We start from the raw sequence: 27,704 nt of genomic DNA on the forward strand, positions 1-27,704 counted from the left end.
ACCTTCCTCCTTCTTGCATGGTTTTGCAGGGGCCTCTTACCAGTAGCAGCCCATACGCTCTGGGAAGCATGTGCCCCTGCCAAAGCAAGACTCTGAAAAAAGAGAAGGGTGGGATAGGCAGGGTCATGGCACTTCTGCACGAATGGCTCGTACATTGTGGAGTACAATCTGTCACATTCTAGTGAATAGAGCAGATTGCTCACCTCCTGTGCGCAAAGGGAGCACAACAGAAACTGAAGCTCAGTCCCTCCTCCCTCCCATCCAGTGCTCATCCTGCAGTGGTGAGGCTCTGCATAACCTTCTCCTCTCATGTATAATCCACCTTAAATGGACACCATGATTACAAGTTATCGTAACGGGGATGGCAGAATACATGGCTTTTCCTGAGGTCAGAGCCAACATCAGACCAAGATCTGTCTGAGAGATGAGTGACAAGCAGTGTCACCAAAATCCTCTTCAGGGACTGCAAGCAGTGTTTTACCCATATATCAGTGCTCTAGAAAATGTCACATGGATTCACTCTCACCTGTGGATATCTAAGAGGAAAGCACAGAGAGCCTTCACCACATCATTACAGTTAATAACCATGTTTAGGCCCCAACTGCAGTCTCCACAAGGAAACATCATTTGAAAGTATGTCTGAATCTCTCATGCCAACTACTCACCCATTCCAAACAAACAAAAGCTACGTAATCAGAATAAGACTATAATTTACCTAATAGCGGAAAAATAGAAAAAATCCCAGGTTGTACCCTTCAGGACTTAGAGGTAACTAAAGGTCACAGCTTTCCTTCCCAACAAAATAAATCAGAGGTAATTTCCATCACCTTTACATAATACCATTATGACAATATGTTTTAACACTCAGTGCCACTTCTTGACCCTTTCGTCCTAGGCATTCACTTCACAGGTTCCTCCTTATTTCTGCAGGCTTCTGTTTTGAAGACCACCAGTGGCCTATCACTCTTTAGTCTTTTAAAAAAGTAGGCTGTTCCTGAATGCAGCTTAATATGGCAGCAGACAAGGAACAAAAAGGATGGTAATGTGGATTTTCACCTCCCTGTTGTTTTCCAACAAGCCAACAATCTCAAGTTCATAAATGAAATGTATTTTTTCCTAGTCCAAATTCTGTTCTTGATCATAGGAACTCAGCTCTGGCATTATTGGTGTAGCTGGGAAGCACAGTTTGGCAGCATTCAATATGAATGCATTCGACAGAAATATTTAGTTTAAAACTGTATGTCAATCCTGCAGAAGAAAGGCAGCAACTCCTACAGAAAAATGAAGACTTGTACATTAAAACCAAGGAAGACCTGATCTTGTGAGTTTCCATGTACTCTCAACTTTCAGTGATCATCACAAGAGTTGAGTACACTCAGAACTTCACATGAGCAAATCAAGGTTTGGTTGAAAGCAGATTGAAATCAATCAGTGTCTTTCTTTTGACATCAGCAATTGGATCAGTCCCACAGTGCTTCTCAAGATGAAGGCCTCGGTTATTCAGTGCATTACTAAAAGTTGAATCCCAATTAACAGGACTCTGTCAACTTGATACCTGGTCAATTAAAACAAAAAAGAAAGTGGTAAAAATAATCTGAGGTACCATACCTGCTCCTGCATACCTCTGCCAATTTGTGTGGTTTTATGATTACATATTCCTATTTTTTTTCTAACCTGGTGATGTGTGAAACACCCACTCAAATAGGGGAAACTGACTAGCAAGTTGAATATTCTGCAAGAAACTGTAAAACTGAATGTGCAGCAAAGTGCTGTCTAACCCACAATGCTCATGATCCAAAACCCATTGAAGTCAACAGCAAAATTCTTTTTTGTTTTATTGAACTTCGGATCAGGCTGAAAATGATACAACTGAAAATGAGAGTATTTTTTCTTATTTTTCTAATATCTCATTTATTGGGATCTTAGGTTTTAGTTGTAACACCAATACATAAGAAACTTGTTCATAAAAGTTAACGGGATCCCTTAAAATAAATGTAGTGCCCTTTCTAGCCTCCATTCAAGTCTTTGGGAGTTTTGCCACTAATTTCAATGTGGAATAACAAGGTTGCTAGTATTTTAAGTAAGTACTTGCATGTTACCATATTTAGCATGATGGGATCTCTCTTATTTAACAGAACACTATGCTGGAAAGTAGAAACACAAGCACCATGTCTTCTTCTTCCACATTTATGTCAGAAAATGTCAATGAAACCCTTTTCTCCAAACTGCCAATTCCATGTTTTATTGTGGCCGGGGAGAATCCACCAGCACTTTTAGCATATTAGTTTTTACTGAGCTTTGAGATGTCACTGCAAATGCCAATGCTATTAGCAACAAAAATGATAAAGCTTCACTGCAGCTGTGGCATATATAATTTAGATCCCCTGATCGCATTATGCCTTAAATAATTGTTTTGTCACCTTTAAGCTTTGTATTTTCACCACTATAATGAAAAAAAGAAATGCTGGCTAAATTGTACTATTTTTTATTTAATTTCAAAGTAACACAAAGCCCTTACTGAATATATTATGGGAAAAGAAAGATTGTAAACTATGAATAATATACAACTTCAGTAAAACAGTCAGATTATAATCTCTTCATTGTGAATCACTTTTGATGAGTTGTTCTTTTTAATCATTCACAAAAGGTTTGGGCTGACAATGTGATTGATTAGGCAGGTTAGGAAAAGCTTCACCACTTCCCAGAATAACTGCCTTAATACTTGTGTGCAGAGAATCAGCTCTTTATAAGGAACCAAAATACAACACATAATAAAAAAAGGAGTTGTTCAGCTGCCAAAAATTATGTATGTGAAAAAAAAGCATTTCTCATTCTGGATCTGACTCCAAAATCCTGCACACCTGGCTCCCTGCTGCAGCTAATCTCACCTAGCACCCTGGTGGTGTTGGTGGGCCTGTGCCACCCTCCTCTGCAGCCCCTGGAATAAAAGCATATCAAGGATGGTGTGGGGGTGGAGCACTTTGCATTCTGGCTATTCGAAACTGTGGAACATTACGAAAACATCTGTGAAAAGCTGCTATAAATCAGAGCAGCACTGGGAGCTGTCCTAACTTATTCTGCAGACTATGTCAGCTCCAGAAGCAGCCCAGAATTAGGGAAGTACTTTTATTTTTTGCCTAATATACCCATCAATAACTAATTTTGCAGTAGGTGCAATAAGCATTTTCGGTCTACACATTCAACACCACTCATAGCTCTTTATTCTAGCAGAGAAGGGTTATCCCATCTATTTAATGGAAAGCTTTTATTTATATTGCAATTATATGGAAGTAACCTAATAAATATGCGCTTAAAGTATGCATTTGCAATAATCCTGTTCCATCCTTTGCCACACAACTATTCAACATTTCCTCCAAACTTTCATTGAATGGAGAAATGCTGCCACAAATCAGTCATCTAATTTTATCTGACTCTCAGACAACTCTTCCTTTCCATTCCAGGTACTGAATGCCAAACGTTATAATAGATAGGTACATTCTGTTCGTTCTTCTCTGTAATAATACACAAAATAATTTATCTCCCAGCTTTCTGAAGTTGGTGTGCATGCAGACTCTAGTTTGTAAAGCCTGGACTCAGACAGTTTCTGCAGAGGAGGTAGTGTCCTCACATCACTGGTAAAAGACATTTTTTGAACACCTACTGCTGTGCTGCCTTTAGAAGATACGTGTAGAGTAGGTGAGGAACACAAAGTTATTCCACTCCAGAGGAGAGGAGAAATGATGGGCTATCCAGCAGTAATTAATTCACGTGTTGACTGATCAGTAAAGCTGCAAAAATAATGAATTTTTCATTTGGTGACCGAAACATAAAACCAAAAGCGAATTGTTTCAGGTCAAACACTAACTGAATTTTTTTTATTATTATTTTGTTTAATTTTTTAATGAATTTTTAAAAATAAAACTATCTAAATTTCAAAATGAAACATTGGTTTGACATTAAAAGACAAGATATTTCATTTAAAAATGTCAAAATGAAATATTTTGTCTAAAAAAAAAATCAAACCTACTAGTTGAATTCAAACTAAATTTATGACTAGTTTTTGATGATCTCAAATTGAATTATTCAGATGAATAAACTATTTATCTGAAAAAAAATTGTCCACCTCTAATGAGTTAGCCATGGACAAATGAGACACACAAATAGAACCTAAGAGACCACCAGATTAAGGGAAAACATCCCTTTTCTATATTCTATTTGAGACACAGTGACAAAGAAAATGGACAAGAATGGAGATTCTATTCATCAATTGCTCACTCTCAGAAGTAAAGGGCCCAGACAGAAGAGACATGAGTTTGCCTCAGCTCTGTTTTCACTAATTTCCAGGGTGACAAACAAAAGATGATACTATTGGATTTGGCAATATTTTTTAAACATTACATATACTAGATACTTAACATCAAAATAAAGATGGAGAATAAAATATGGAAAAGGGGATACATCACCTCACAGTTAATGAGATCTGCTGATTCTTTAAAGCTCAGAGTATAAGGGAAGATGTGTTGGAGAAAATTACCCATTGTGTTGCCCACGTTGTTAAATATAGCAACTGAAGGCTACTGTGACAGCAAGGTGACAAATTACCTTCCATCACAGAAGGAAAATAATAGTTTAAAATTATTAATTAAAATAGTGCAAAATTACTAAGCAAGACCCATCTGTACAAAGACATATACACCATATTAGTATTCTTAAATTAAGTGCCAAATCAGTGAGTAGATGAAGGACTGACCTTGGATCGTGGTGGTGCTCGAATATACCATTTACAGTCAACTGCCTCAGTGTCAGAAGCTTTTCCTTCCTTCACAATTTGCACAGATTCCACAATTCCTTCAGGACCTCCCATCTCAAACTCACAAACTGAATAATAAAATACCACAAAAATGAAACCTGAACAGCAAGCAAAAAATATTTTCTACAGCAGAATGCAAAGGCCTCCAAGTTTTATGAAACATCTAGCATACCAACCTGGCAATGGTTTCAAAACTCCGAGGTCCTTAAAATCCGGATCTTAAAAATTTAGAGAGAGAAAATTAGTCTTGTTCAATACTTTGGTTATAACATTGAGTTAAGCTTCATTAGAATACTACAAGAAACTGTGGGAGAATAACTATACATGTATTTCTGAGAAATGTGCCATACTTTTAAAGATCACAGTAACACAAGAATTGATAATGCAAAACATGTTGACATTTTACCATTAAGCTCTTTTTATTTTCCATTATGAAAATCTGCTACGGTTATAATTTTTTTTTATTTCATCCCTATTTCTTATCACTGAATGCAAGAGATGTTTTCCATATACACCAGTGGACAAAAGCACTCCCTTTGGTGTTTTGATGCAGTGATCTAATACAAGTGATTATCTTTCTGAATATTCCACACCGGATCCCTTTGCCTACTTCACAAATCCTTGCACAACATGCTTACAATACACAGCATGGTTAGAGAAATTTACAGTGCAGTCTATGATATCAGAATGATCTGCAACCCCAACTGATACTGCACTAGTCTTTGCCAAAAATCGGACTCTTGACTGTTAATAAATACAATACCAGTTTTCCAAAGGATACATTGAGTAAACCAAGTTAATTAATATAATTCAGCTTGATGTTTTAGTGAGTGCATGCACACACACCCCTATTTTTAATTTCTGGGACACTTTATACCCTGTTTATAGCCAAGTGCATGACTTACGTGAAACAAGATTGGTCTCAGCTCTATACCCCAGTAGACAAGTGTCCACTTTATACAAATCAACATCTCACAAAGTTTGGCACAGTCTGAAGAAACTGCTCAAGAGAAGCCCAAAACTGAAATGTGAAAGACTAAATTATTTCATGAGGGGATGATCTCTTGAGATTAGATTAGCAGTTGTTCAGGAACCACAGTGTATCTTGCATCATCATTCTCCTTGACACACTATTCCAGCTTCCAATAGGCTGTCTTTATCTTCATGAGAAAGAAAACAAGAAAAATAAGGTGCTGGTCTTGATATTTTTGCCAAAATTCATAAAATGTGTTCTCCCCAAATTGGTGAAAAATACTCATGAAAAATCCTTTGTGACAACTTCCCCTGGCCTTTTTAGAATTCTGAGACACATTCTATGCAGACTTCATTGGGATAGTTCAAGATATAAGCCAGAGTAGAGTTTGGTCTAATGAATTTATTTTATTGTCCCAGAATTAGGTCACTGTGTCATAAGATTAAAAGCATGAAAAATTACTTCAGAAATGAGGAAATGGTGCAAAATTTCTGCAATGCCATCTTGACTAGGCCTAGTCAATACAATGAGAAAAACAAGAAAGAATGTTCAGTTTCTTAAGAGAGGGATTGAATGTTTTTATTGGATCAGTTACGACATGTTGGCTTAAAAATTAAATCCGTAAAACCACCTTGTGAAACTGTGTCTGTGCACACCAGTGTGGTTTGTGTCTGTTCTTCCCAATTATCTTTTATTGTTGCAGAATATAAATCTTAGGTAAATACTCATAAACTATAGGGACTGCAGATACATCTGAGCACACAATCAGCATTAATTGTTAAGCAGAAGACATTTTAAAAAACAACCCTAAATTTAATTCACTATACCAGTTAATGGATTTTGATACTGATACCTATAGCTGAAAGCTATAACTGCTCTCTGTTTAATTTAACTACAAACTCAAATTAACATCCTAACCACAGAGTATTATGTACGATGCAGCTATTCAGTTTTCTCTAACAGCTGGTTTTAAATCTTTATGTACTGGATTCTCTGGGCTGGTGAGACAACTTTAAGGCCACTTTGTGTTGCTTATGTGGTGCAGTGTTCCAAGAGAAAGGCAATAGAGATTTCTTCCTGTGCTAGGGAACTCTTCACTGGTAGTGGTGGCTCTATCATCTCCTGCTCCAGATGCCCCCTCACAATGTAAGGAGGAGGATGGGGGCATCATATAGGTAGGAGAGGAAGAGGACCCGGCAAAGATGAACTCTGCTACACAAATCCTTCTAGGCATAAGTTACAGCTGCCACAGTTCAGCCACATATTACATCAGGGCTGGGAGGCCACAACTGCTTCCACATGGCCCTCATCTCAAATGGAGTGGGTATTCATGTTCAAGCAGTTTTATTTGTTTTAATTCACAGGGGGAGGGAGGTATTTGTAATAGTCAAAATAAGCTTTAAATAAGTGAGGGTGGTACAAGTCCCCATCAAGGCCTCAAATTCCTTATCTTCAGTTAGCAAAAGGGAGAGTCTACGTATCCACACATACACCTTCCTTGAGGGTTGCCACAGCTGCTTCTGGTAGGAGGAGGAGCGTTCTGGTCAAGTATTATGTTTGCTGAGAATAGGGAGCAGGCCCCATTAAGGCTTACCTTGCCCCCTCCCCAGAGTATCTTGACAGTTCCAGACACACTTACTGAGGGGACAAGATGCCAGAGAGTGCCAGGTGGTGATAGTTTCCCCAAGGATAAAGTACTGAATGAAGGAATAGAACAAATACTATGACAAACTAGAAAACAAGGTTTCAGTCTGTAAGAAGATTGTCAGAAGCAGAGTTGGAAGAATTCTGTACTTTGAATAAAGATCTTGTGAAGATTTCCAAGGTGAAAAAAAAAAACACATTGTTTTTCCTTGTTTTCAAATTGAACTTCTGAACTGGAGAAGAGTAGCACAGATATAAATGTATCAAATTAAGACAAAGTGTGACATTTCTGCTGTAGTTTCTTGATGTAAGACTCACTCTGCATGTTTTTTCATTGGATGAACTTCACCTGTGTTAGTCATTCTTTCTTTCAAGTGGCTTGTAGATTTTAAGGCCAGAAGGGACCTTTTATGATGGTCTAGCATTATCTGCTGCATAACGTAGGCCCAGTAATTTCACCCAGGAATTCATGTATCAAGTCCAATCAGAGCCAGAGTACAGGCTCACTTGTTCCAACAGAATTTTAATTAACTCATAGAAGTTCCCTGGGCTTGATTTTCAGAGATGCTAGATACCTGCAGCTCCCATTTACTTCTGGTAGAGATGTAGGTGCTCAGGACTTTTGAAAACCTGTTCTCCTTTGGCTTTTCTGCAGCAATTTAATGAGGTTTGATTCTGAGATTAATGAAAAACTAAAGCGCCCAGATGCTACTCCACACAGACTCCATAAAATATAAATATATGGTACACAAATACATAAAGCAACAACCTAGAAGAGACGTTATACATTATAGATGAGGCTGAAATTTGAACCATGTTCAAACTGTTGTTTGAGTAACACATAGCTAGCAGATTTATTGTTTGTTTTTTAAATAATATAACACTAAATGGTTTATTTTATAAGGCTGCTGTTTGTGATTTAATAAAATAGATGGTACTGTTTTATTAGTAGTTCTTCCCAGTCAGAGAAGAGCAGAAGTTTTGCTATGCTATTTATATATTGAGTGGCTAAATCTTCTGATTGGTGACAAACATCCTGTTGCTTGCTGCTGGAGGAAACAATGGTCAAATCCAGGAGAATCTATAAGGCAGGAAAAAAAGGACAGGAGAGAGGAACCACTAAGGGAATCAGAGTGCATCAGAAAGTCTTGGAGGGAATCACTAGAAGGTGAAGGTAGAGTGCAGTGCCTTGAAATCTCTATAAAGATAGTGTGGAGAAAAGCATGAAACATCTCTATGGGAAGGTGCAGGAATGCATTTGAGTCCATCAATGGAAGGATTTGTAGCATATTGGGTTTGCTTTAAAAGGATAACATTGGGTATTTTACACGAGCAGTAAAGATCTTTGAAAGGAATGAGGGGTCTCAAAGCATCTTCAAAGTGGATGGTGTTGCAGCCCATTCCACAATTAATGAATTCCTAAAAATCAAATACATATAATAACCACAGGAAAAACTCTGAGGAGCAGAAGTACATCTGAGGCTTCTTATGAGAGGGAGTAAAGGAGTGTATTGAGATGTTTAGAGTGGGTTACAGGAGAACAGGAAAGGCATGGGAGTTCATCAGGATCCATAAAGAGAGGGCAGGGGTTATCTATGCAGTTTGTAAAGTGGATGACAACTTTTACATTAGGGGTGTGAGAGAGCACTGGGCCTCACACTAAGAGACATGGGAGGAAAACATTATGTATTTCCATAGGCAGGAGCTTATCAAGGATCACTATAGAGGGCACGTCATTTAATCAGGTTAATTCTTCAAAAAAGTAAATCAACCACTTCCTCGTTTCCAAATAGTTTGGGCAAACTGTAGCCTCCCATGCAGCTACACATCCACACATTCTGCATACATATGCATAGCCCACATTGAAGATTCACTGCAGCCTGGCCAATAACTAAACTGCCTTGCTAATGTTTTGGTCAGACAACTATTGAAGTAATTAATGCCTGGTTCAGTTTTTCTTATTCTTAACAAAATAAATCTAGGGCCAAATCCTGTGAGGTGCTGAGTGTCCTCAACTCCCATTGACTTCAGTGGGTGCCAAGAACACACAACATTTCACAAGAGTTATAAATTAGCAACTGCACATATTTCAGACTTCACATACTTGCACAAAAAAGACATGATGGACAACACTGTTATTTATTTTTATTTAAACATACATGTGGCAAATTCTGCAACAAAAATGTACAACTACCATGTTGCAATATATGTTGCAAACTCGGCAAAACATGTATAAATTTCTCAGTGAACACAGAACACAGACTCCATAATGCCTACTGTACACATTTCTCCATTGTGCCGGAATAAAACCAAAGTTTCACATAACACACACCAGCATAGAAGGGAGACATCGTTCATGACAATAGGAAGCATAACACCGGATTCCACATTGCATGCAAATTTGGAAAACAAACAAATTTCACATTACAGCACAGATTTCACAGACTTTCCAAATTCAAATGAATATTCGGTATATATTCTGGAATTTGTCTCATTGCATGTTTTATGTTAATGTATGATATATTTGTATCATGTGCTGGGAAAAACCTGCAGTAAACTATTTTGCAACTGCATTGTGGAATCTTGCATTTATTTCTACATACTTTCCAATAAGAATGCAAAAGTCTGGCTTCTTAAATGCTTGGAAACTATGAAATTTAAAATACAAGGAGGATTAAGGAATGAGCTAGGCCAATTTTTCCAAATTAACAGGGTGTGGTCATACATGAGAAGGTGTTGCTCAGACACCTTATGATTTAATATCTAGTTCACCGTCTCTTATTTATAAACCTTTAGGGACAAGTGTCGTTAACTCCCATTAACTTCAGCAGGAACAGTTTTGTTCTGTTCAAGTAGCAGCTAGCACCCTTCTAACAATCAGGATAGGGAAGGAAGTTTCCTGTCTATTTGATGTAGGGGAGTTTCTTAAAGGGGGGGAGCAGGAAACACAGATGAATGGTCTGGTTAATATGAAATTAAGAAGCTGCTTTAGGTAGAAATTTAAGATGTGGTCATAATGAGACCTTTTCTTTGAAGAACATTTTAAAGCCCCCAGTTCTCCGATATTCTAGGGCAAAGTGATGGCCATCAAGAAAGCTGTTTTCATAGACATATGCAACAATTAACACATTTAATGGCTTGAAAGGATGTTTCATAAGGCAACTAAGAACATGATTTAAGTCCCATTTTGGAATAGATTCTCTAAACTGTGAGAAAAGATTATCAGTCATCTGAGGAGTCTTGATATTGTGGGGGAATAAAAATTGAAAAGCCATCAACAGGAGCTGGAAAGACTTATAGCTGCCACTCGATGGAACTCATAGCAAGTCCTGATTTTTTTTTTTTTTTTTAATTCTAGCAGGCAGTTTAGGATGGTGGAAAGAGAAAAATGAACAGGAGAAATTTGTCAACTGGCACACCAAAGTTGATATCTCCTTCACTTTTGAAGGTAAGCATGGGATGGTCTACACAGCATCAGTCAACAGAAATTATGCAAGATACACAATGTAGCTTACGTATCTCCTGTCAATGTACTTACATTGATGTACCAGGGCATCTTCAGAATGCTGTGTCGATGGGAGACACCTTCCCATCGATGCAGCCTTACTCATTTCAGGGAGATGGACTAATGGCGTCGACTGGAGAACATATCTCCCATTGATTGAGTGGGTCAACATGAACCGCTCAGTGAGCCCACTTCATCAGTTGCTGTGGAGCCTGCAGTGTAGCTATACCCCATGTCTCATAGACCTAGACAAATTGGTGGTCTGGGCCAAAAGAAATCTGATGAAGCTCAACAAGGACAAGCGCAAAGTTCTGCACTTAGGACAAAAGAATCCCATATACAACTACAGATTGGGAACCGACTGGCTAGGCAGAAGTTCTGCAGAAAAGAATGTGGGGCTTACAGTGGACAAGAAGCTGGATTTCAGTCAACAGTGTGCCCCTATTGCCAAGAAGGCTAATGGAATATTGGGCTGCATTAGTAGCAGCATTGCCTGCAGATCAAGGGAAGTGATTAATCCCCTCTATTCAGCACTGGTGAGGCTACATTCGAGAGTATTGTGTCCAATTTTGGGCCCCCCACTACCAGAAGGATGTGAACAAATTGGAAAGAGTTCAACAGAGGGCAATGAAAATTATTAGGGGGCTGGAGCACATGATTTATGAGGAGAGGCTGAGGGAACTGGGCTTGTTTAGTCTGCAAAAGAGAAGAGTGAGGGGGATTTGATCGCAGCCTTCAACCAGCTGAAGGGGGGTTCCAGGGAGGATGGAGCTAGGCTGTTATCAGTGGTGGCAGATGACAGAACAAGGAGCAATGCTCTCAAGTTGCAGTGGGGAGGTCTAGGGTGGATATTAGGAAAAACTTTTTCACTAGGAGGGTGGTGAACCACTGAAATGAGTCACCTAGGGAGATGGTGAAATCTCCATCCTTAGCAGTTTTTAAGGCCCAGCTTGACAAAGCCCTGGCTGGGATGATTTTGTTGGGTTTGGTCCTGCTTTGAGCAGGATGTTGGACTATATGACCTCTTGAGGTCTCTTCCATCACTAATCTTCTATGAATCTATGATTCAAAGAAGAACTAAAACTTACTGAAGTTGCTAGTTGGATTGTCGCTTGCATATAAACAAAAAATTAACCAATTTGTTATTCATTTCTAAAAAATAAGTAAATCATATTATCTAGTCACAACATGTAGGAACAGTAGGCTGCTAATGATAAATAAGAAAACCATTCAATTTTACTCATTAAATCATGAACTAAAAATAACCCTTTCATTTTGCCCTGATTGAAAAACTGCAAAGAAATAAATTGAGCTTCTACCAAGCAGCTGGTAAAAAATTTCAGTTCTGACATGGGCTTGTCTATCATGGTCTTTATCAGAGAGCAGATCTTAAGTGCAAATGCACATAGTACACTAACCAGGTTCTCAATATGCAGAGGGCTAGCATTTAGCTCTTTTTAAAATTAAGGAGTGAGATTACTCTTTAAATGATTTCCAAGAGATTTAATCTGTTCTACACATTCCAGTGGAAGTATAATAATACTCCTGTGTAAAATCACAGAACTTGCACAATTCAATATAGAATAGTATGATTATTTTAAGATATTTCATGTGGTTATCACTTGGCATTTGAGGATACAAAGAAAATACCATAGACAATGTCCTGTAAAACTGACAACAAATTCAGAAGATTTTAAAGGATAATTGAAAGCATATTAAAAGCAATATCAGAAGCAATTCAGATATAGTATAAAAGCCCTGAAAAGAAAATCTTTCTTTTGTGAATTGCACAAAGAAGGGGGCTGTACTATAAGAAAAAGAAAAGTGAATCAACGACCCATTCACCCACTAAAATAAAAACAATGTCAACTCAATCTAAATTCCAACTGTTATTGGTGTGGGATGTTTTAAAGGGAATTTGTTTTTATAGTTCTTTTCAACTGTATAATCATGATTCAACTCCAAGAAATATCCCTACAAATGGGTTTATGGTGCCATGAGAGCTTCAAAAGAAAACATTTTGTGCTTTTACTAAGCATTCTTCCTAGACTACTTATGGAACTACCTCAAGCAATCTCAAAAACATTGGCAGCTGGAGGACAGGTTAGGTCCCAGAGAACTCAAGAAGGGCAAACATAAGATTATAACAATTACTTTGGAAGCACATAGAGGATAATAGAGCTGTAAGGAATAGCCAGCATGGATTTGTCAAGAACAATTCATGCCAAACTAACCCAACTTTCTTCTTTGACAGGGTCATTGGCCTAGTGGATGGGAGGGAAGCAGCAGACACGACATCTTGATTTTAGGAAGGCTTTTGACACAGTCCACTGTGCTGTCGTTGCAAAAATAAATAAATAAATAAAAAGGCTAATATTCTGGGGTGCCTTAATGGCAGAGTCTTATGTGAGACACAGGATGCAACAGGCTCACTCTACTCACAACTGGTGAGGCTTTAGCTAGAGTAGAGTGTCCGCTTCTGGGTACTACACTTTAGGAAAGATATGAACTAACTGGAAAGAGTCGAGAGGAATGCAACAAAAATGATAAAAAGAAAGATTTAGATATGACCTATTAGGGAAGATTTAAAAAAATTGGGCATGTTTAGTCTTGAGAAAAGAAGACTGAAGAAGGATCTGATAACAGCCTTCAAATATGGTAAGGGCTTCTATAAAGAGGACTGTGATCAACTGCTCTCCATGTCCACACAATACTTAGGACAAGAAGTAATGGGCTCAATCTGAAGCAAGGAAGGTTTAGGTTAGGAAAAAGATTTTAACTTTTGAGTAGTTAATGTTTGGAATAGCCTTCCAAGGAAATCCCTATCACTGGAGGTTTTTAAGAACAGGTTAGACAAACACCTGTCAATTATGGTCTCAGTTTATTTTGTCCTGTCTCAGCACAGGGGGCAAGGTTTGATGTCCTCTCGAGATCTTTTCCATTTCTATGATTCTCTTCAGTAGAAACCTTGGGAAGCTTCTCAGATCATTACAACTGGCAATAACCGTATGCTGTGTTTAATCTTTGTTTTCTGTGTACTGTGTCTAAGATCCCTGTTGTATGCAGGCCTAGTGGATGTAGCTTGCTAAAGGCAAGAGACACACTCACAGCACTTTTACATGGATATCTTAATTTTGTCTCTCTTATTTGAGTGTTTGCAGTGTCTTTGAACTGAGAGTACAAGGTTTCTCTTTGTATATGGGAAGCATAACAAATGAATGCAGCAAGTCCAGTGGAAATTAAAATTATTTGATGTTATGTGATAAATTAAGCTTCATTAATGGAAACAGTGCCAATTATTTGTGAAAGATAAATATGAAAAAGTTCTGATAAAAAAGCCTGAAGTGTTGCCTTTATATACTTATTTCATTATATTTCTTACGAAACTGTCAAAATAGCTCCAACTTTACATTTTAAAAAGTAGCTTTTAAACTTTTAAAATAAGGTGATGGAGCCTCAGTTTGTAATCCTTGTTTCACCTTTCTTGATCCTGACTCACTTTCATAATCAAAAACTGAATCACATTCTCTGACTTACATCTTATACAACTCCATTGACTTCAATGGGATTGTACAGGCTATGAGTCAGGCAGCATTCAGTCATTTGCATATGGGTTTTGGTTTTTTTAATTCTTGGTCCTTTTATATTGATATTTTAAAGGAAAATTTTGAATGGTCTGAAAAAATGTATTTCCCCTAGTCAGCTCCTCAGCTTTGTTTATTTGACCATAAGGATGCATAAGCTTCCAGGGCCCCCACATGGGGGGGGGAGGGGGAAGGGTACACTTTACTGGGGCCTGGAGGCCCTGGGGGGCCCAGCCCAGGCTGCAACCCCCATTACCACGAGGAAAAAAAATTTCATGGCTCATGAGATTATATGTATGGGATGAGGGATTCTGGTATGTGTGTGGGAGAGGGCCCATGTTACAAGTTTGTATTGGGCCTGAAAAAGCTATGCTTGGGCACTGTAAGCTCCAAATAGCCACCTCATACAGCTATATATTAGGCTGACCTACTCAGGCCAATTACTTGGGTTGGTCAAGCTGAGTGCACAAGAGGAGACCTGAATTAATTCCATGGGGACAAAGTGCAGAGCTGATTGCAGGAGGTGTAGAAGCAGTAAGATAATGTCCCAAGGCTCTTGAGGGAGCAAGCTAAGATCCCAAACATTACACCATAACACCCAGAGGCCCCAGTCTGGGATCAGATCCTCTAATCCTAGCCACTGTACAAACACATAGAAAGAGGGCCCCTATGTCAAATAATTTAGGAGCTATGTGCCTTTTTATTCTCTAAACACTTGACGGAGTGTTATTTGTCAGCCTTAATGAGCCCAGCACTCTGCTCTATTTCAGAGCTCTCTACGTCTACCTACAACAGCACAGCTATGGCACTGCAGCTGTGCCTCTGTAGCATAGATGCTTCCTACCCTGACAAAAGGGAGTTTTTCCATCAATGTAGGTAATCGACCTCTTTGAGAAGTAGTGGTTCAAATAGCACTGTCTAATCTGTAGCTGACCCTATAATAAGACCCCATCTCAGAAGGGACAAATTGAAGTGTCAGTGTGATGTTTCCTGTTCATGCTCCAGTGCCATGTAGTGTGGAATAAGAGCTGCTGCATGCCAACTATGAGTTCTGTGGTGAAAATTAAGTCTCAAGGGGAAATCAAGAGATTTCACCTACTGTCTCAGCTTGAGTTGGGGGTGGATCAACATTTTCCTCCCTTACTTTAACAGGAACATTCATGCAGGGTTCCCCTAACTCTCCACAAATGCAGACACCGACTTTGAACATACTGGCGAGAATAAGGGAACTTCCCACCTAGGAAGCATAGCAGAGTAGCCCACAATGAACTTTTGATCTGAAGCATCCAATTGAATAGCATTGCAAAGGATCCCAAACGTGTTTTAACCATCCCTGATGACAATAATTGCAATGAAGGTATATATATTTGCCTCATCATATGGCTCTACAAGTTACAGCACAGTAGATTAAAATAGCCATATTGCTCCTGAAAGTAGAACCGAGCAAGGCGGTGAAGAGTCCATAACTCCTAGACCTTTGGACTAGAAGGCACTCTGAAATATTCATAGGCAATAAAATACTAATTATTTCAGTGTGTAACAATATTGGATTTTAAAAAGTTATTGCACATACTGCACAGTAGAACTTCCTTATAACAAAATTATTTCATACTTCCAAAAACCAACATCACAGAAAGTGCAGGCTTACTCTCCATCTGGAATAGAAATCTGCACATGCACAGCACTGAAGAGTTCTGGACTCTACTTCTCTAAGGGTATGTCTACACTGACGGCGGCAAAGTCGCCGCCATCAGATCGACCTTTCTGGATCGATTGAGCGGTCAGCGAAGACCCGCTCAATCGATCCAGCAGTCAATGGTGTAAAACCACCCCCTCAAGTGGCGTAGCGCTGCATCGACGGGAACTGCGCAGTGCAGTGAAGACGCCACGCAGAAGGGAAGTACAGCAGTCGACAGGAGTTACGCAAGCTACTCTGGGTAGCTTGCGTAACTCCCATCGACTGCCGCCGAATTGCCAGGTAAGTGTAGAGCAGGGCTGAGACATAAATGCTGTCCTCCCAAACACAATATCTTAGTGGAAGAGACAAACAGTTACTAAACTCCACGAGTTCACCTCAAGTTCCCAACACATGTGCCCCTTGCAAGTTGGGGGAGGAAGATTTAGCCAGCCCATACAGTGAGCAACAAGTGCACCTTCAAAAGCTGTGGATAAAAGAATCTGCAGAGGAAAAAGTAGCCCATCCTCAAGATCCCAGAAACATCTGCAGGGAAAGCCATATCCTCTGCACTGATATGCCTGGCTGCACCCTGGCAGTACAACTTTCTCAGACTTCCTGCTGCCATTAGCTCTCTGTCCATGCTGCTCATTACCTATTCTGCTACTGCATCGATTTCTCCCTGAAATAATTTCATGATAGAGAGGGACCTGCAGCACCAGTTCTCTAGCATATCGTCCCAGCGCTTTCAAAGCCTCAGCCACAGAAGGAGAGCACAGATGGGTTTCCACAAACTATAAGGGAGAGGTCAACATTTGTCAAAGTACTGGGAATTTTTTGACAAAATGCCATTTCATCGAAAAATGCCAATTTGTCAAAACAAACTCTTTGTTGAAACGGACCCTTTCCTGCAAATTTTCTGACTTGAAAAAATGTTGAAACATTTTCAAAATTCATTTAGACATTTTCTAAAGGAAAAGTGGTGGGATTTTGGTTCAGAATTACGTTTTATTGTGAAATTTAACTTAATTTACATTATAAAAAGGTTAATAAAGCTCACATTCAAAAGAAAATATTTCATAATTATCAAAATGAAATACAATCACTTCAGCAATGGCTGCAGCTGGAGAGGGCCGTTGGATGGGATAAGCCTGGGCTGTCAGGTAGCACCGAGCATTCTCTCTCAAGTGCTTGGCTGGCTGTTTCTTGCTCACATGAGCAAGTGATCGCTGTATATGGGTGTTGGGAAGTCATTTTCCCTCCAGGTCAGCCTGGCAGTGATCTTGAGGTTTTTCGCCTTCCTTTGCAGTGTGTGGGTGCAGGTCACTTGCTGCGATTATCTGGGTATATCTAAAGTAATCATTTCCCTGTCTTTGCAGGGGGGCTTGGGCATTGGAGCACTTCAGTCCTTCCTATTCTCTGCCTGTGACACATACACATCTAGTATCCTGAGGGCTGTAATAATTCAGTGCAATTTCAGTTGTTGGACTTAGCATGCATTCAGTTGTTGGATTTAGCTGTTTGGTTGTGTTGGAGGTTTGTGACATACAAAAGATCAGACTAGACGACATGGGAGTCCCTTCTGGCCTTAAACTCTATGACTCTATTTTGATTGCCCAAAGTGGTTTTGTGTTCTGTTTCAGTTTGTCAGTTCACAAAATTCTTTGAGACATTGGCTTTTCATTTGGTTCAGCCTGGGAATGCTTTTTGAAATCTCGAAAATTCTCATGGGACAGGAAAACCATTCCCTTCCCCATCCCAGCCCCACTTCTGAGGTGTTTTTACTCTTTTCTACTCTCATTTGCTTCTTTCTGTGTGCAGCAGAATAGGGGAGCACCTGGCACTGGGAATAGTTTCACCTTATTCAAGTTCACGGCAACAAGGTATTTCTCTTTAACGTGTATCTTCCAATAGATTGTGTAATTTATCTTAAATCTGCTCAGCTAATTCTTATGAACTTTACTTTTGAGAATACAAAACAGAATACAATATCAAAGCAAATTAATGTTCTTTAGTGAGGGTGGCATTAGCCCCCTCCTTCCCAATAATTACGGTATATAAAAGTGTGATTATTTTTTCCATCAGAATTTTGTAAAACAGAATATTGGGGCAGATCAGTGGCTATCTAGATTTTATGGTTTCATTGTAAATATGTTGACTCTGGCCACACGTAACTCCAGGGCAATACTATAGAGAGGATTCAGATAATCTATTCCAAGATAATATCTACCAGGTCAGTGTTGCTACCCTTATTTTACAGATGAGGAAACTGAGGGGGGGAGGGGGGGTGACTTACCCAAGGACACCCATAAGAGCAATGGCCCAGCCAGGAATAGAATCTAGGTCCCCAAATCACAGTCCAGTGGCCTATCCACAATGCCTCCCAAAAGCACAGTTCCTTTTCACTTCAACTGAAGGTGAATCTCTCTTTACCGTTAGCAATGAAGAGTAATTATGACACACAGTTGAGCAATTTTAGTTAAATCCAGTGGGCTCACCCAGGGCTAACTCTAGACTGAATGGCATGCCAGGCGAGGAGCATCTTTGGTACTCCCCTCCATTTATTAAACTTCTGAATACCTTATTTTTTATTGCATTTGTAGCCCATTTCAAGACTTTGATGCATAATTTGCATGCATCGGTTATCCCTGTCATATAAGACTATACATTTGCATGCTAGGATCTGTAAATCTGTATTTATTCATGCCATATAAGCAAATAAAAAATAATTTGTTTCCTCTAAGCTTATAGCAATTTCTTAATTTTAAGACTAACTGAAATGTACTAACATCAAGAAATTGAACTGTGGACCAGTATTCAATAATGTTACAGTAAGTGACAGCCTTAGAATGTTAACCCTTGTCCTTTAGTTCAAAAGGCCACTTTTCTCACCTTTGCCCTTGCAAACTGAAGCACATTGTCAGATAGATCCAAAGACTGGCCAATGGCATTTTCAAGTGATAAAATAGAAAGTGATGAGAGTCTCTTGTTGGCCATCGTCAATCAAGGATATGTTTAAGGAGCCTGAGCTTCGAAAAGCTGTGCTCACCACTCACGAATGTGACTGGCAGCGCAAGCAGAATCCTCAAAGCTATCCACACATTCGGAAAAGTGTCCTTCAGATCTGCATCATGCATTAACTGGAGAACTTGGAGTGGAGAGGGCTTTCCATGTGGCAAAATGTCACGATGTTGTCCAATTCAACATAGAGGGCTTTATCATTAATGTCTGAACATTCCCCATGTGGCAGCATCCGGTAAAGGTCCGTACAATTGTTCAAGAGTGTTTTCCTGTCCAACAGCTTACTAAGCTCATACAAAACCCCCCAGGTCTTTTTGTGATGCCTCATTTGTCTGAACCTTTCTTTGATGGATACTTGAGCAGTGTCAACGAGCGACTAAAAAGATTCCCTCTTGAATTTTTCTTTTTTGTCACTAACAACAAAACCAGCACCCTGGACCCAGCGTCCCCCAAGTCCGGCACCCCAGGTAGTCACCTGGGTCACCTGCCCCTAAATCCAAATCTGAGTTTGGTTAATTATCTAGAACTGAAACTTTCTAAATTCAAGCCATACAATTTCTTTATCATTATATAACATACATAGTGGCAGCTTTTACAATACAGGAACAAGAGAGGTATGATTAAATTAAAAAGCAACAATTTTCACAACAGAAAAAGGAAATACATTTTTATCTAACATGTGGAATCATTTCCAAAAATCATCAAGGCCAAGAGGTTAGCAGTATTTTAAAAAAATAGATATTTCTATGAAAAATAATATCCACATTTCCACTAGATGAAATGAAATATTTACAAGAGATGTAAAACCTCACTTCATAGGACATAAACCAACCAGTAACTGCCTCAAAGTTATAGAGATTCTTCTCCTATGGGAAGATTATTCCAATTGTTTTCACTTTGGGGTTTCTTTCCTCTATAGGATCTACTACTAGCCACTGTCAGAAAAAAAGATACTGGGTTAGATGGGCCTTTCATTTATCTGGTATGGCTATTTCATTTATCTAGTATACTGCATATTCCAGCATGTATTTTACTAAAATAAAAATAATTTATACCTGCACATAGCACAATTTGGATTCTGCTTAAGTAAGTAATAAAATAACAATAATAATATATTTATCTCCCAGTAGTACCAGTGGGAGAGATACATTTGTATAAACAGTAAAATGGACCTATAGTATAACTTTAATGCAGCTATATAGCTTCATTAAAAAATATCAACAAGAAATTGAATTTTAAATTGAAGGTTCTTCAGCCTTTTCATTCTGCAGACCACTTTGTTAGAGAGACAACATCTCCTGGACCCCACAGTCCTTCCAAGAACTCAGCCTGGTTCTCAAACTCTTTCCTTTGAGAATCCCCCCAAGGATGGCTCTATGGACAACTAGAGCCCCATAAAACACAATTTGAGAAACTTCTGTTCTAAACATAAAAAATAATGTAAAAACAAAAATCCTAATTATATAAAAAGGTCTATTTTTTTTCAAGTGGCTTGACTATATTTCAAATTTGGTTGCCACATGCTTTGGAAGGATGGTGAGGGGTAGACAAATGATTTTTTATAATTAGACTGTTGTAGTGTTCCACCCTTCTCTCACAAAACTACTGGTCTAGGGGGTTGATCTTGCTTTCACTGAAGTCAATGGGAATTTTTATATCAGTTTCAGTGGGTGTAGGATTGGATCCATAATCTAACCTGGATTTACAAATCCTGAGTGCATTGCTTGGTTGGTGTACCCAGCCTAAGGCTGAAAATGAAAACTGACCTTTCATTTCAGTTCTATTGCAAACGCCATAAAATGGCAACTGTGGGCCAATATTGTCCTTCGGAAAAAATGTCATTCATAATTATTTTTGTGTACTCCTCACCAAATATTATATAGACCTTAACTGGCTGAACAGAAGCAAAGGATAAATTTAGTAAAGTAGTGGATTGGACAGGCAAATTATCCATTTCTTCCGTGGTTTGGTGGTGTTAAAAAAAAAAAATTGAGGAAGGAAGCCCGTTTTCATTTTCAGCATCAGGTCAAACATTTGGGTCTGTCAGTGCACCCAGGAGTTTTAACTGTAGGTCAGCAGCTTATCCAGCAGGAAGGCAATAATTAAATTTCACTTGACCAGATCAGGATTTTGGCTGCCAAACAACAAGATTTTTTCCTAGCTTGATCTAAAAGACTTATTTAAAGCTACAGTAATAATATTCACATTTAAGTACAACATTTACTTTAAAAGCACTTCACAAACTGTTGATCCGTACATAAAACAGCAATGTGATGCAGCTACCAAGCACACAACAAGCTATGTTAGTGCTAAACATTGTTATTATTGTTATTATGGTGTTAGAACCCACAAATCCAGATATTCTACATAGCCAAATCTGGTATTTAAACTATTAAGCCACTCTCTCCCCAGTACACATTTCATATAAATTATAATTACAATTTCTTATTTCAAAACAATTTTATGCTAAAGTTTATGGTCATTATCAGTAATAACCAATTCCCTCATCCCTATAATGAAATCTATATATGACTCTTACAGAACAAAAACCTTTTTCTAGAAAATTGTCCTCTATTCCCTTTTTTAATTTTCATATATTGGAAAGAAAAGAACTACAGCAAAGGGGAGGAAGCGGAAATCCAAGTAGTAATAGTATCATACAATCTTTTATTAACCCACATACTTCAACCAGCAGATCTGATAACATTGTCTCTGGAGCTTCAACTACTAGATAACATCTGGCAAATGTTGTTTGTAAGTCCTGTTACACAACATCTTCTGGCTTTTCAGTGTCATCTAGGGGACTGATATGTGAGTAGAATAACACATTTTACACTGTCTGCATTTGTCGTGTTAGTAAGGATTTTTAATAATAGATGTGCCAGAGCAATCTTTTTTTTTTTTTTTTTTTTTTAATCTTAGTTCTTTAAGATTACATGGCAGTACAATTTTTATAATCTTGTCCAGGAATTCAAAACTCTTAACACAAGGCCCTACTAGGTATTAGATATGGTCTTTCACTTCAAAATATTCAAATAATCTTGCTAAATATTTAACGTGTCATGACTTCTGAAGCAGTCTTTTTTAAATGCTAGTCTGGAGCATTTTGTAAATTGCTTATATCTTTGAAATTTTCATAGGAATTTCATTGCCTTAGGATGGCTCTCTCTGTTGTTTGGTAGTAAGAGTTCTTATTAACCTAAACATTGCAATATTTCTACTAGTCTAATACATATTTTAGCTTGTACACTACATTTCACTGAAGTTTAATTCTCAGCAAAAAATTAATACAAGCACAAATATGTAAGACACTCCTTTCCCTTTGAATTGCAGACCATGATATGAAAACAGTGCAAATTTCACATAATGAAGCCAGACGAGATCCTCAGCAATCTGAAGATCCTGACACATTCGATTTAAAGAGGTAGTAAATATTTGTTGTATTGATTATGCTATGAATTTGTAACACTAATTGAAAACTTTTGCTTTGAGAACGGATCTCTAAGGGCAGGACTAATGGCGTTGACAGTTATATTACAGGGTTTATTTGCATACCACTGAAATATTTTAAATGAAAGGTTCTGTATTAATACTTATAGCTATGTATTCTAAAAATACAATTGCCAACTCATTTTACAGTCAGATTGGAGGGACCACTCACAGACAAGAACTGATGTGTACTAGGAACATGGTTTTGTAGATAAAGAAAAAACAAAACCAGTTTTTTTCATTCCTCCATCCCTGCTGGGCTCTGTATTCTTTTTGTTAGCCAAATTCAAAGCTGGCATAAATGGGCACTAGTCCAGTGTTGCCAAAGGAGTTGCACCCACTATTCAAGCAGTGAACAGGTCACTGTGAGTTTTATACTTCTGTCACAAGGATTCAAAAACTGTATAAAGCTCATGACTCTATTAACTCATTAATTGCTTTTTAAATTACTATTGAAATATAACGGTTTGGTTAAATAAAGATACAAGACCAAATTCAGCATGACTGAAAGTAGGCTCAACTCAGCTGCTGCCAATGGACTCGCACCTACTTACATCAGAAAGAAATCTGGCCTATGTGGCTCAAACCTCCTCTTCTGGAAATCCGCACAAGGCACTTTGAAACCAGAAAACCTGCTGTGCCCCAGCGATGCTTTTCTACACCAGAATTCCATGATTTGCATTAGAAGAACTAGCCACAGAAAAAGCTGGAGGAAGGCATTGTGTGTGCATGAGGAAATCTGCATGTCTGATCCAATAACCACTAATCCCAGTTTTGATGCTAGCTTTAAATATTTGAGTATATTTTTGGCCTTTAAATTAAAATTTAATTTCTACTTTCATCTTTTGTTTAAAATTTAGAATGTGTAATGACTAATATTTGTTGTACCCAAAAGGTTCAAATGAAAACTTGCTTAGAAGCATAAAAGAGATAGATTAAAAATAATTGGAGAAAAGACCATATCTTCCTAGATGTCTGTGCAATGCTGAGCACAGGAACTATTTTTAGTATGTAGTAAATCGTAAGTAAATGATAGATAATAGGTCATCTAGCCCATCCCCTTGTAAATGATGGACTGACTGTTCTTTGCAGTTCAATACACTCAGGTGCTTAAAACATTACAATTTTAAATATCTCAATGGGCAATTCAATGTTATTCCAAGAAAAACATACACTACCACAGCTAAGGAAAGAATATAAAAGTCTACAGCAAAGCTTATTTTATATTCAAACCACAAAATTCCAGTAGAAGGGCAAATAAATAAATACAAATTGTTGTGGTAATGAGAATCACTTAATTTTACAAATAATAAAAACTAATGTACTAACTGTGTTAGGACTAAAAACTTAGCCTAGCAGTGAATTTAGCTATAAAAAACAATTGCTGTAAATGCCACCTATTTGCATGCAGAGAGCACAGACAATTCTGAGATGTCTTTCAAAGCCTAGGATTTGTAGGAGGAGGATAGAATGTGAAGAAAGACAAATCAGTAACTCTGGTGGTCATCCACCAAGAAAATTCAATTTGCCCTAACAGACAGAATAAAAACTGAATTTGAAAATATGGAAAAGCTGGGGATTAATGATTAAGTAGAACAAGACAGCATTCATGTTATGGTTGTGAATGAAAAGCCAACTATATCATGGATATGTATCCATCCATGTGATTTGAATAAACCCATAAAACAAATTACTTGATGAAAACTGTTGAAGAAATGGTAGCCAAGTTCTCAGAGGCAAATATGTTTCCAGAATTTGGGCTTTGATTAAGTAGTTTGTCCTATTCAGCAAAGCACTTAAATACAAGTGCTAAATGTCAGTGACTTCAATGGGAAATAGGCACATAGTTAATTTTAAGCACATGCTTAAGTGCTTGCTAAATCACAGTCAGATTTAGTTACTTGGGTGTTATAAGCTTAAGTGAATGCTCTTTGGTGTTATCCTCAGGCATATCAAAAAGCCTTTCTAGACTGTGTGTTAAATTCTAGTGGATGATTTTCTCATTTGTTGTAGGGGGCCTTAAAGAACACAGTGAAAGATTTAGGCAAGTTTTGCAGAGAACAAAATGATAACACCAAACATTAACTAACAAAAGGTTTTTTTAAAATCATTGTACCAAATATAAATTGAGCAAAGATGTTTTAATTAGAGCTGCATATGAAACAGTTTTCCTCTCCCAGGAAAATTTTCAAGATTTAAATTATTTTTTCCTGTTCTGCATTGGGATGAAACTGAGACCTTTGAAATTCTAGTGAAAAACCTGTGAAAGAGCAAGAGACATCACTCCTAGAATAGGCAATAGACCAGGCGTTAGGGTGCTTAGCTAGGATGCAATATATGCAAGTTCAAGTCCCTACTCTGCCTGATTTGGGTCTACCAAGTGAGTGCTAGGCTATTGGTTTTTTTGGAGGCCTCTCAGATCAGAAATGATATCTTAGGCCTTGAAAACCTTTCCAACAGAAGTTTTATCAAAATGGACTCTTTCCTGCAAAAAGTTTCAGTTTCAATTAATTAGAATTTTCTGACGAAAAACAGTATTGTCGAGAAATGTCTGACTACCTCAAGTCTTAGTTTTATAATTCAGATAAAAAAAAAGCAATTTTTTAACTACCAAAACTGCATGTTTTTTAAAAAAAAAAAAAAAAAAAAAAACACTTCAGAGATTTACAGGAACAAAAAATGATCTGTCAAAATTAATTTCAAAGCCACTTATAGAGAGTTAATAAAACTTAAGAGAAAGAAGGGGAAAATGACATTGCCTGCCATTGGGAAGACAGACTATAAAAGGATGGCAGACTTTAGGACCCTGCACTAGGTCAATGGTCTGTTGTGTTATCTAGATATTTGGTACCTGAACCTTGAATGAAGATGCCATATAATTACTGCTGTTATATTAACAGGCAGATCTTGCTAGCTACACCAGGATTTGAGGCAGCAAAGTCTGGGCAAGGGAAATTAGGGACTGGGGGAAAAATATGAAATCTTAAAAAAAACAAACAAACAAAAAACCAGACATAAAAATGTGTTCTTACAAGTCAATTGAACCTAGTCAGGGACCAAACATTAAAACATATTTATCACAATTGTATGTTTGTCGAATGACAATATAGCAGAGCAGACTTAAGGCTGTCTGGATGTCTTAACTATACATTTCCATACTTAATATACAAGGCACTGATGAGACTTCATCTGGAATACTGCAGGTGACTCTGGTCTCCCATGTTTAAGAAAGATGAATTCAAACTGCAACGGGTGCAGAGAAGGGCTACTAGGAGGATCAGAGGAATGGAGAGCTTACCTTACAAAAGGATACTTAAGGAGCTTGGCTTGTTTAGCCTAACCAACAAAGGCTGAGGGGAAATATGTTTGCTCTCTCTAAATACATCAGAGGGATAAACACCAAGGAGGGAGAGGAATTATTGAAGTTCAGCACCAATATGGACACAACAACAAACGAAACTATCCTTCAATAAATTTAGACAATTAGACAATTGAAATTAGACAAGGGTTTCTAACCACCAGAGGAGTGAAGTTCTGAAACAGTTTTCCAAAGAAAGTAATGAGGGCAAAAAAAAATCTAACTTGTTTCAAGACTGATCTTGAGAAGTTTATGAAGGGATAGTAGGATGAGATTTCCTACAGTGGCATGTAGCCAATATACAATTACTATTAACAAATATCTCCAACTGCTGGAGAGGAGACACCATATGATGAGGACTCTAAGTTACTACAGAGAATTATTTCCGAGTCATCAGGCTGGTGGGTCTTACCCACATACTCAGGGTCTGAGTGCCATATTGGAGTTGGGAAAGAATTTTCCCCCAAGTCAGAATGGCAGATACCGTGGAGGTTTTCACCGTCCTCTCTACAGTATGGGCCACTTACTCTTTTGAATTAGAATAAGTGGTGGATTCTTGGTAACTTGAAGTCTTAAATTCAAGATGTGAGGATGTCAGTAACTCAGCCAGAGGTTCTAGATCTATTGCAGGAGTGGATGGGTGAAGTTCTGTGGCTTGTGATGTACAGGAGGTCAGACTAGATGATCATGATGGTCCTTTCAGGCCTTAAAATCAATGAGCCTATATTTGGCTCTCTTTTTGATTTATCTTAAAAGCTTTGAATTTCCTGGGTTTGTAATACTTGCTTTTGGGACAATAACATCCCTGATTTTTTTTTTTACACCCTGAAATTACTGAGATGTACTCTCAACTTTAATATATAAATTAAGAGCAGGAGTTGAGTTAAGTCTGTGTATGTCTCAGTAACTTTGGAGATATTTAATAGAGAGAAAAGGCTTAGCAAGAGGAAGGATGTTCCAGTGGTGCGGACATTAATGTAAGATGTGGGAGATCTGGGTTCAGGCTCCTGCTCCTTTGCAGACTTCCTGTGTGACCATGGGCAAGTCAGTTAGCTTTTCTGTGTCTCAGTTCCGCACCAGAAAAATTGAGATTAATTGTTCTTCCAACCCCACGGAGGATTTATGAGGTTAAATATATTCAAGATTGTGAGGTGGTCAGATACTATGGTAATGGATAGATCTGAGAAAAAGAGAACCATGATATACATAGAAATCTACTACCAGCCATTTAAAAGTTTGTTTTAAAATGATTTGGACCAAATCCTGGTGCTACTGAAGTCTATGTAAAAGTTTCTGTGAATATGATTTGGGTCTATGTCTATAATACCATGAGAACTCAAATGTGATACTGAAGTTGAAAGAATTACATATAGTGGATACTTCACAACAGGTCAGCAGGCAGATTCTCACTAATATCATTAGTGAGATTGATGAATAGGATATTCATGTGATGAGGCACATATCTATTACTGCTTCCAAATTTAGCTGCATTTTACACTGAAACAGAGAGAGCCCATTTTGCAGAAATGTTTCTGTAAAGATCCCCGCAAAAAAGAGCTAAGTCACATTGAGTAACATTAAGAAACTGAGACAACATAGGCCATTTAATGAATAAATTAGTGAGGACAATATTTTGATAAAAGGA

General features: G+C 38.0%; 1 protein-coding gene across 6 annotated transcripts in view; it reads right to left on the minus strand.

Annotated features, from left to right (window-relative positions):
- The window catches only part of NETO1 (neuropilin and tolloid like 1), a 79,242-nt gene that overhangs the window by 22,843 nt on the left and 28,695 nt on the right, over positions 1–27,704 (minus strand). For 4 of the 6 annotated variants that reach the window (XM_067537498.1, XM_067537497.1, XM_067537499.1 and 1 more), the window contains exons 5-6: positions 4,987–5,028; positions 4,751–4,878 (exon numbers count right to left, since the gene is read on the minus strand). In XM_067537498.1, coding sequence (XP_067393599.1) covers positions 4,751–4,878; positions 4,987–5,028 — 170 coding nt within the window. Of the gene's footprint in view, positions 1–3,660; positions 3,789–4,750; positions 4,879–4,986; positions 5,029–19,889; positions 20,148–27,704 lie in introns of those variants that run through there. The other 2 variants (XM_067537500.1, XM_067537501.1) reach the window with 2 other exon arrangements.

Source organism: Emydura macquarii, unplaced genomic scaffold (genome assembly GCF_026122565.2).
Source record: "Emydura macquarii macquarii isolate MOO-44397 ecotype Brisbane River unplaced genomic scaffold, CSIRO-AGI_Emac_v2 contig_431, whole genome shotgun sequence".
Classification (NCBI taxonomy): Eukaryota; Metazoa; Chordata; order Testudines; family Chelidae; genus Emydura; species Emydura macquarii.